The following is an 11,567-nucleotide window of genomic DNA, read 5'->3' on the forward strand; positions in this document are numbered from 1 at the left end:
ATTTTGATCACCCGTGACTCTATACCAAATATCTCAACACTCGTGGCCACCTGCACTTCAACAAAAAAATTACAGATTTTGTTTTATGTTGTTTATTTAGTTACTTTAAAATTATAAATCAAAGTGAAAATTTTGCTGAAAATTACCTACTTGCTGGTGAGCTCTTGTGACCAGGCCTTTTATGTTCAGTCCCGTCCAGTACACAGTATGACAAATATCATTCCTAACATCAAGATGGTTTCTGGACGTCGTTTCAAAAGTCGACAGGTCATAAAATCCACATTAGCAAAAGGTATGTTGTAGCGAATTTTTTTTTTTTTTTTTTTTTTTTTTTTACACAGTGATCACCACTTATCAAGGCCCGGAAGCCACTCAGGGATAAGGGTTATTGTAAGTACATCACGTTAGTGAGGAGATTTTATGAAGTGTTTAATTAGGGGGGCGGCTCATTAGGAATTTGTTAACATTAGACTTGAAGACATCCAAGTTGTAGTCCGGAGGGAAGCAGGCAGACGGAACAGAGTTCCACAGGCGTGCAGTTCTAAGAAAGAAGCTTTGCTCATGAAATCCGCGTTTTGATTTAGGCACAGATATAGAGTGGGGGAAATTTTTCACAGTGGATTCAGCTAGACGGGTGTTTTTCGTGAAAGATTGGCGAGGGGGGACCAGGGATTGGAGTTCAGACGAGCACCTGCCATGAAAATAACGATAAAACAAGGATAGGCTCGCAACGTCTCTTCTGTGGGAGAGGGGTTGCAGGGTAGAGAAAAGGGCATCCCCCACTAAACCACGAAGTCTATTTTGTACTCTGTCAAGGCATGATAGGCTGTTTTTGGCAGCTCCTGCCCAGATATGGCAACAGTATTCCATCCTTGGCCGTACTTGGCTTTTATATAGATAGAGAATTGCATCAGTAGTGAGATATCTTCTGGAGCGGTAGAAGGATCCCACCATCTTTCCTGCGACCTTGGCAACAGACTTGATGTACGTGTTCCATTTCAGATCAGGAGTAAAGGTCAAACCCAGAAGCTTGTCAAAACACGGGGCCTCACCCAGACGAGAGCCATCCATCACAATTGATGCCAGCTGGGGATCAGAGCGTTGATGATGTAAGGATAGGAGTTTGGTTTTGGATGCATTAAAGGTAACCAGCCACATCTTCCCCCACTGAACCACGCGCTCGAGATCAGAGGAGAGAGAATCCGAGAGAACTTCGTCATTTACAGCCTTTGATGTGTTGCCGTAGATGGTCGTGTCATTAGCATAGATGTCAACGAATGATTTAAGTATGTGTTTAGGGAGGTCATTGATGTAGATCAGGAAGAGAGTTGGGCCCAGGATTGACCCCTGAGGGACTCCAGCATTTATATTGCAGGCCTCCGATTTTTGTCCATCTACCACTACTCTTATTGCGTGAGCATTACGGATGCCTTCTTGCTGAGTAAGGGATACGCACCCTGAACAGACAACTGGACGCTAGCGAAATCTTTTTGATAACTGTAGGCCAATTTCATTAGTCTTTGAAACCTTGAACTCTGCCAGCTCTTCTGCTTCATTTTCAGGAGGTTCAATTTCAGTGTTGAAAAGAATCTCCGTGCCGTGGAACATCCATCAGTGCTTTGTCGAATTAAAAGATTTCGTGATGCAACTTTTGATGCCGATTTGACGACTCCCCGATCGAAGGCCCATGGTTCACTTAGAAAGCCATAGACATCTGGTTGGGAAACGCTGGCGTAGACACTGGTGGCTTTAGTATTGATGGCAAAAAAAAAATGTCTTCGCACGTTGATTGTTTAAAAAGAGTGTGAAAAGTAACAGAACGTAATTATTTCCCCTGACCATACAAAGTATCAATATAATAACATACTAGCGCAATAGATCGGTATTATGCGCATCAAGCGATTAGCAATAAACTAATCCCTTCTCAAAGAGTTATTTATTTCTCTCCAACTGCAAGAAATTATACACCAGGGTCGGAAAGTGGAACTAAGAAGTCAGAGCTCTCGGGGAAGGGAACTCTGACCTGCAAAAAGTGCCTGGGCAGCCCCGTTGGCATTCCTTGGCAAGGGCACCTCATGCGGTTAGCTATAAACTAACCCCTCTCAAAGAGAGGATATGACACTATTGGTGTCATGAATGCATGTAGCGAAGTGCATACTGCGGTGAGAGGGGGTGTTTGACCAGACGAGATAGAGAAAGAGAGGGCAGAAGAGGAGGTGTTGATGTCTGATTGGGACAAAACAGAAATGTCTATGGGATTTTGTCAGAAAGAGAAAAAACAAATAATAATTGTTTTATCTCATTGTCGTTATATATATGTTAACATGAAAGGTTGTTTTTAAAACCTCTGTTGAGAGGTATGAAGAGATCCAGAGATCCTTAGCTGATTAAGGCTGACAACTTAGAATGGGGGTCAAGGGTAAGGGTCGCCACCAAGCATTGTTCAACCTGGAATGACTAATCATTCCTAATTTGATAATAAGTAAAAACCTCAGTGCAAATAAGGGTTAAAATTTGATAGAGATAAGTTTGAAGAGGAGGAGTAGAAATTAGGGGACAGAGAGAGAGGGGTGTTGAGTAGACAAGACGAAGGGTAAGCTCTAAGAGGAAGAAAGAAAGGGTGTTTGTAACCACTCTCTGAAGGAGAGGTGGGGAAAAGGGGTTGTATTTGGAAAAAGGAATTCTAAAAAGAGTAGAGTCGTAGCCAGCAAACTGAACGGTTGGGCTGGTCAAGCGTTCCCGATTTGGGAGCCCTCAGGGCCTGATGTTATGATGTTAACTAGCCTGTGTTAATGGGAAATCTGTGACTTTACTGGTCTGGTCTTACATCGTTTCACTACTATAGTCAGTCACCTCAATTTAGACAGTAGCTGTTATGAAGTAATGAAATTAATAAATAGTTTGTTATTGTTATAAATCGGAGTTCTGTTTGTTTGTGGTGAGAACTCTTCATTTTGCAGCAAGCCGCAAGAACCAGCGAAGTGATTGATGTACCCGGAGACTACCTACACAGGGTAGGAGACGATTCGATGGAGAGGCAAAGCGCCCCACCATGAAAACACAGTGGGTGAAGACGATCAACAGGCCAACTTGTGACGGGACAATGTACGATCGAAAGAACACCTGTCATATCGGGTGGAATCCGACGAGGTTAAGGACACCCGGTGTGGTTAGTGTGTATCGGTCTCGTTATAAGAAGGCAAATCCTAGGAGAGTGATCCTCCTAGAACTGCACAGAATCAGCATTACATCGCAATCAACGGGGACCAGGTCATTACAGGAATGGTCTAATCTCTGTTGATATTGGGGACCCGAGGGAAAAATATCTCCCAGATGAGGCTCAGGCTGTGAACGATAGGATTACTAAACATGCTATTTACCCCCTGGGACATGAGGACACTTGCTCGGTCATCGCTGGGCGGTTGAACTTAATATTATCGGCAGACAAAGTAAAAACTAACAGAAAAGTTACATTTAGATAAAATAAATAAATAAAATAGAAGAAATCGGAATCAGCGTACCTTTTTCCTTTGTTTTTGGTGTTATTCTGTCTTTTAGTGTCGTAAAAAGGGGTTGTTTTGTTTTGTTTTTGTTTTTTTGGTTTGGTTTGGTTTGGTTTTTGGCTTTTTGGGATTTTCTTTTTTTCCATTTGTTTCTTTATGCTTTTTTTTATTTCCTTTTCTTTCTTTTTTTTTTGCTTTCTTTTTATGTTTGGCTTTTCTTTTCTTTTTTTTTTCGTTTTTCTTTCTCCCTTCCTTTTTTTGTTTACTCGTTTTTTTTTTTTGTTTTTGTTTTTTTGTTTTTGTTTTTTTTTTGTTTTTGTTTGCTTTTTTCATTTTCTCCATTTCTTACTTTTTTCTCGAATGATACTTGTTCTTAGAAGAATATTCTAGGATGAATGTTATCTTGCTAGCGCAGGTTTAATTATTGTTATTGATTACAGAATTATTTTTACGCCACAAATGGTGGGGAAAATGTCTCACCAGTGTTCGTAGATATATTACTAAATTGTTCATTGCTTGTCCAAAGTCCCCCTATATAGAAAAAAGGAAAGCGTGTTATGTAACGAAAAAATATCGTATTTTAAAAAAAAACACATACATCGATCAACTCATTTTATCTTTATAAATAAATTAATTTTTAAGTGATTAATAGGAATTCGTAGACATTACAGGGCTGCAATATGTCTAAAAAAATTTAAAATATTTGAAGTTATATCCTTTGTTTCTAGAGTTAGTTTTCAAAATGGCATCGCAGGTTTAGTCATAAACTTTGAATTTTTTTAATTTAAAACTAAAACTACTTAATCAATTTACGTGATTTTTGGAATATATTTTCTTACTGTCATAGGTATGTACATTATACAGATTTTTCTAATTTTTTTGGGGGGGGTCATGGGGGGGTTCTGGATAAGCACCGAAATACGTAAATAAAACTAGAATTACGTTAGTAATTTAATTTTTCGGTGCTTCTATATTATAATAACGGAAAAATATTGGATTTCAAATAAAACAAATGATACTCGCGTAATTGTTATGTCGCAAATGATAACATATCTAAAAATCATGGAAAACGATGAGGTAGGAAAATAATTATTAATGAAAAACAGTTTTCGATAAAGTTTAGATGAGGAATAAAATTTGTCCGACATTTTGAATTATGTTCATTACGTGACGTAAGTAACAGAACATAATTATCTCCCCCTGTCAACTTATCGCTTTTTTAGTAAGCGTAAAATAGTGATTTCGCTTCATTTTACAAAATTCTTTTTTCATGAATAATTATTTTTCTACCTTATCGTTTGTTTCGATTTTTTTTTTTTTTTTTTTTTTGTTTTTTCTTTTTTAGGAGTAATTTTTTGGGTATGTCACTATTTGAAACCTAATAATTACGTAGGTAGGATTTGTTTCACTTGAATTTCGACTTTTCCCCGTTATTATAATATAGAAGCGCCAATTTTTCATATACCAAAATCGCTGCTTTTTTTTTTAATATAGAGTGAGGTATTTCTTTCCGAATTCATTTCAAGCTGCGGAGTAAGTCCGATGTCGTTGTATAACATGGTTCTTGCTTTCTCGCTTCCTCTCACCACTTAAATTGGTTTCTCCCTAGGGGGGGGGGGTGTAGGAAAAGCCCCATGTTTTACTCGTCATCTTTTGCATGGCGGAATGGAAGTAGATTTAGTATTTATTTATATACAAATAAATACACATTGGTCTTTATTATAAAGTGAGGCATGATATTTCTGCTGAGCAGTTGTCGCTATTAGTGTAAATATAATTTGTTTGTTATTTTTTGTATTTTTTATTTATTTATTTTATTTATTTATTTTTTTTTTCTGATAATGATTTGCGTTGCACTTCATAACCCTAACCCAAACCAAATAAATTGGGAGGAAACAATGTTTTCGGCCGGATGAAATGCGCACAAGTTTATTGATTAGTATAATCAATTTCTTCGGAGACATGTACATTAGTACACCTTTTGCTTTTATTTATTTTTTTTTTTTAATTATTTATTTTTTAACGAATCATGTTTTGTGTATGTCCAATTGGGAAATTACAAGAATTACTTGTTCGTTTGTAGTTTAGTAGATGCTGCATAAGCATGCCAGCAAACTATTACAAATAAGAACACAAGCATATTTTTAAAACAGAACGAAGATTCGTTCAATTCGGATGACCTTAATAATTTAGTGCGTTCAAATACGTCTGAATCGACTGAAATATCTTGGTTTAACTTTCATGATATGTTTGTGTTCTTATTTCTACTAGTTTGTTTGCATGCTTATCCAATATTCCAGTTACTAATAAACATCCCATTTTAAGTTAAACATAAACACACGGTTTGATTCAATTATAAAATAGGAGTTATTGCGAAACAGATTCACTCGCGTTTTTTGAGAAATTTGATTGTTTCTTCAAGCGTATTTTTGTCCGGAAATAACATTTTTAATTTTATTTCTTAAAGTCTTCAAACCCGATATTTAATTCAAACCTATTTTTCTCTTTCAAGCAGCCATTCAAATTTATATATGTTTTTATTGCCGTTTTAAGTCTGCTTATATATGTTTCTGTGAAATATACTTTATTTCCTTATAATATATACCAATCCTTATTTAAGAAGCTCAATGTAATTGCAGAGAAATATGATAAATGAATGACAAAAGTCTATATTCCAAAGTTCATGATGTTGACCATCTTAGAATTTATTCTAGTTGACATTTACAATTCAATTGACATTTACAATTCAGTTGACATTTACAATACTTGACAGTATCTGTTTCGTAGCACAAAATTAATCACTTTATTATTATATCAATCGGTGAATCTATTATTGATTGAGATTGTCGGACTGACTTCCTCATCTTGGTTGTTATTGTCACAACGTTTCGGCCGTTTTGCCCTCTGGCCTTCGTCAGGTGTTTTGTATTGAACTGGGGAACCGTTTGTTAGGAGTCTCGAACCCAACCCTTTATTATTATTACGGGGATACCGTGTTCGGACTCCAGCTAGGCTTTGGGACATAGTTGCTGATTCTCTGTTTTGGATGTTACTTTTTTCACTGCCTTCGTTCAGGATTGGACTCAGCACCTTTGGGTAACTGTAAACTTTGATACAACGTCTAGGACTACTCGGCCATGTGTCACTGGAGTCCGAACACGGTACCCCGTAATAATAATAAAGGGTTGGGTTCGAGACTCCTAACAAACGGTTCCCCAGTTCAATACAAAACACCTGACGAAGGCCAGAGGGCAAAACGGCCGAAACGTTGTGACAATAACAACCAAGATGAGGAAGTCAGTCCGACAATCTCAATCAATGAAAACACCTCATCTCAAAAATACAGACAATTACTAGGTGAATCTATTAATATAATATATATTGGACTCAGTAGTAGTTCTCACACAGATCATCATCAGATTGCTCACTGACAACAACCGGTGGTGTTCCCTGGAGTTTGGAAGATAACAAATCTCCCCCGGATTTCCAGTACTCTTTTGATAACCTTTGCAAATGAATCTGTGTTATCGCAACTATTTGCTATTGACGTCTTGCCATCGGAGTCTTCATTGGAATTTGGGGGGTCAACAACCTCCCCAATTCATTATTATTATTAGTAGTAGTAGTAGTATTAGTAGTAGTAGTAGTAGTAGTAGTAGTAGTATTGCTGCTGCTGTTGTTGCTGCTGCTGCTGTTGCTGCTGCTGTTGTTACGTTAATCTACTAGTGTTTGTGTAATCGTCGGGTTATGGTTAGGATTAAGCATTAATAATCGTATCCAAAATGTTTCCGAAAACTAAACTAGATCTCGGATAATATTCCATGATCCTGATTTTACAATTGAAACAACCAGTTTAGTGCTTGTACTGATTAGCGATTTTTTTAACCCACGCATTTCAGATGAAAATATTACGTACTTACTCGGCATATCGAAATTAGTATAAATTCCAAAAATTACGAAAAACGATCCAGTATAAAAAGAATTATGAGTAAAAATAGAATTCATAGAATTATAAAGTTTTATCATGTTTTACTGTAGAAGAATTGCGCGACCAATTCTGTATGACAAACTGACTATTCTCCCTTGATTTTAATTAATGGTCCGCCATTTTTAAACACAGAATGTTGGAACGTAATTGTGGATGATATTGTGTCAAAAATACATCTAGTACATCTACCAGATTATTTTCCGTAATTTTTATCGCAATTTTTCGAATTTCGACATGATACGTAAGTATGTAATGTTTTCACCTGAGATGCGTATGTGTAAAAAATCTCTAATCTACACAAACACCACTAGTTTCCCGGGATGTTGAATATTGTTTAATTTACAAATGAATTTACACTGTTTTGTTTGTTTGTTTGTTTGTTTGTTTGTTTGTTTGTTTGTTTGTTTTTGTTTTTAATTGTTTTGTTTTTTTATTTTGTTTTGTTTTTATTTTTTTGGCAGCATCCGTTGCGTTGCGTTGCTATGGCCAAATCCAGAGGGAAGGGGTACATTATTTAATAACCCATGAGGCGAACGATGCTCCGGGAAAATTCGTTTTTATTCCATTTTTCTTGCCAAAACGAGATTATCAGACAACCAATTCGTGAATTTGTTCAAAATCAGTCGTGTGTATTGTGGCGAATATATCTCACACTTTTCACCAAGCAAGTGATGAGTGTGTGTATATGCAATTATTATTATTATTATTATTATTATTATTATTATTATTATTATTATTATTGTTGTTGTTGTTGTTGTTGTTGTAATTGTTGTTGTTGTTGTTGTTGTTGTTGTTGTTGTTGTTGTTGTTGTTGTTGTTGTTGTTGTTGTTAGAAGAAGAAGAAGAAGAAGAAGAAGAAGAAGAAGAAGAAGAAGAATCTGCTTTAGTTTCGGAAAAGAGGCCGCATCGATTTTGAGCATAGTTTTGTATTTAAAACAAATATTTTTTACATTCCTAGGTATTCAATTTCATATCACGATTACCAAAAAAGTATGCATTATTTTTATAGTCTAATTTATGGTAAAACAGATACTGACATTGTAACCGCTGTACAATTCTATGTTGTTGTTTGTTTGTTTGTTTGTTTGTTTTTTTGCTTGTTTTTATTTTTTTGTTTTTGTTTTTGTTTTATTTTATTTATTATTATTATTACTATTTTCAATCTAGAAACCTAGTAGTAGTAGTAGTAGTAGTAGTAGTAGTAGTAGCAGCTATTGTAAACGATTTGGTCATTTTTAATGAATTGGAAACTGAGGTGATTCACATACTTATAGAGTCAGTTCATAGTCTTGACAGAAATTCCCGAATTTTGACAGAGATTTCCGAATCAATCCAGACCATTCCCAAATTCAAAGACAGACGATTCGAATAAAAAGGCGCGGTTATATGTTTGCTCGAATTAGACAAATGGCACTAAAGCATACGAATGCAACATAAGGTTAGATTTAGGATTAGGGCTAGGATTTTTAACAATTAACTGCCTTCCCCTCGAAAAAAAAAATAAACATGTATAAAATTGAAATAGTTTCTTCAAAAACCCTTTTTTAACAACTTTGAATCATTTCCTGATTTGAAGAAAATTACGAAACCGATTCTTCACAAGGATGCAGGAAGTATCATAATCTTACTAAAACACTTAAACACATTGATTCTTCCGTGCAAATAAGAAAAAGAAATCAGCTTTTGTTTAAAATATATATATATATATATATATATATATATATATATATATATATATTTGCAAAAACAAAAAACATTTTGTTCTCGTCAATACTCAAGTAAATACTCAACGCACCTGAATACCTATTAATTCATTTTACATAAATTACATTTTTACACATAAGCTAAAGAAGGAGAGTCATAATTTTTTGTGCGTACTTAAAACTCGGCATATCCGATTGCATAATTCGTGGCGGCATCCATTGCGCAAATAAAACACCTCTGTGGCATTATTAGATCGACCACAATATCAAGTCGTTTAACGGTAGATATATAATAACAGACTTACCTTTCTAAAATGAAAACAAAGAACTTGCGTGTGTTGTTGTTGTTGTTGTTGTATAATGCATAATAATTGATTGCAATAATGTGATTATTATTTTTTTTTTTTTTTACAAAAATGTCAGAAATCGATTTGACTTCTATTCCGATGTTTATGTATATATCAGTCGATGTATGGAGTCGACATTTTTTAATTTATGATTTTTTTTTTTTTTTTTTTTTTTTTTACTTCAAATATATGGTTTTTATTTGTTTTTTTTTGGGGGGGTTGTATGATTTTTTTTTTTTTTTTTTTTTTTTTTTTTTTACTTTTTCCGAGGAAAGGGGCTCATTAACGTGATTTATGAATTTTTTACGCCAGGCACTCAGTGTACGCTTCGTCAAGATCATTGCAGAGTTGGGTGTATTTATCTTTTTCTACCTGCAGATCGTGAGAAAATTTCTCGATATCTGCTTCCAGTTTATCCACTGCTCTTTCCGCCTCCTGCGCCCGGGACTCAGCGCTTTTCAATTTTTCAAAATCACACTCAACCTGAACGCGCTTCTCTTCCAACTGCTGGTCGGACCTTTCCAGATCCAACTCCAATAACTGGATGCGCCGGTTCAGACTCTGGGATTCGGATTCAGTGTCGGCCAGCTTTTCCTCCGTGAACCTCATCATATCTTGGGCCTTCTCTAGCTGGTGGGTCACGTCGTCAAAGTCCCTCTCAAGATTGGCGTATTTTTTCTGCATCCACAGTAGCTCCTCGTCAACTTTCTTCTTCTCTTCCTGAAGCTCTTGGTAGCGGACCACCGTTTCGTTGAGGTCGTCATTTTCTTTCTCCAATGTGCCGTATTTCTTCTGAAGAAAGTTGAGATCTTCTTGTACCCTGTTCCGGTCTTCTTCCATTTGCCGGAGCTGCAGCTCGAGGTTTTCGGCCCTGTCCACGGCCTCTTCACGCTCCATTGCCAGCGCCTTCATTTTGTTTTTGCATGCATCGATTGCCATATTGTTATCTTTTTTACTCTTTGTAGATTAAAAACAAGAACTTAATGAATACAAGACGGAAAAGGGGATCGCACAGATGTTACGTATAATTAATTAGAAGCCAAAATTAAAGTTTCAAAATAGAGAGAATCGAAGAATAATTGATTGAAGAAGTACAAAATAACGCGTCCGTCTGATTAACAAGTAGTGGTCGCTCTGAGATTTATCTAAGAAGAAATTTTTTAAAAAGAGAAAACAGGAACGAGAAAAACAGAGAAAACTGTGAACCGAACTAGAGAAGGGCTGTACCTTTTTGTAGTTAAGTAGCACTCTATTTATCTATTTATCTTTCTCTCTCTCTCTCTCTCTCTCTCTCTCTCTCTCTCTCTCTCTCTCTCTCTTTCTCTCTTTCTCTCTTACCCCCTCTCTCTCTCTCTCTCTCTCTCTCTCTCTCTCTCTCTCTCTCTCTCTCTCTCTCTCTCCACTGCTTGCAGCCAATTCTAATTGCTTACTACCTTTTTATTGCACGTGCCTCCATAAGTAAATGGATACGGCGGTGCCATGGCAAGCGGACGGGCAAGCAGGCGGGGGGTTTGTTTAGCAACAACAGACTGACGAGGTCTTTCGCTTTCAAAGAGTCGGTCGCATAACTTTGGAACAAGAACCGAAATCCAGATCATTTTCCCGTTCATATACGTTCATATACGTAAAATGTGTTGTTTTTATTTATTTATTTATTTTTTCTTTTTTTAATACTTGGATCTTTAGAAATGCCAGATGCACTTCTATAAATTAATAGTAAACGAAAACGTCGCACGAAAGGTAAAACAAAACCTCTTTTAACACACGAAAGGATCTATTTAAATGAAAGAAAGTTGGACATTGTCCAAGTGAAGAAAGGGAAGATTTTTAGACTTCCACATGTCAACCAACCAGTAGTTATCTTCATGCGAAGATCGTCAATGTTGAAGCGTCCAGTGGACAGGGAAAGGATACAGAGAGAGAGAGAGAGAGAGAGAGAGAGAGAGAGAGAGATAGAGAGAGAGGGGGGAGGAAGAGAAAGACAGAAGGGATGTCTTTCCTCGTTACTTTCGGGGTTCACTTTGCC

At 36.3% G+C, this 11,567-nt stretch overlaps 1 protein-coding gene across 5 annotated transcripts in view; it reads right to left on the minus strand.

Annotated features, from left to right (window-relative positions):
- The window catches only part of LOC145293055 (uncharacterized), a 75,800-nt gene extending 64,844 nt beyond the window's left edge, over positions 1–10,956 (minus strand). For 2 of the 5 annotated variants that reach the window (XR_013869647.1, XR_013869648.1), the window contains exon 1: positions 9,500–9,823. Coding sequence is in view for 2 of the 5 variants with exons in the window: in XM_080139379.1 (XP_079995505.1) it covers positions 9,845–10,480 (636 nt within the window). In the remaining 3 variants the exon portion in view is untranslated. Of the gene's footprint in view, positions 1–3,521; positions 4,035–9,499 lie in introns of all 5 variants that reach the window. The other 3 variants (XM_080139379.1, XR_013869646.1, XM_080139378.1) reach the window with 3 other exon arrangements.
- Positions 10,957–11,567: the final 611 nt, after the last annotated feature.

This window comes from Euprymna scolopes, chromosome 14 (genome assembly GCF_053919585.1).
Source record: "Euprymna scolopes isolate OS-2025 chromosome 14, ASM5391958v1, whole genome shotgun sequence".
Taxonomy (NCBI): domain Eukaryota; kingdom Metazoa; phylum Mollusca; class Cephalopoda; order Sepiida; family Sepiolidae; genus Euprymna; species Euprymna scolopes.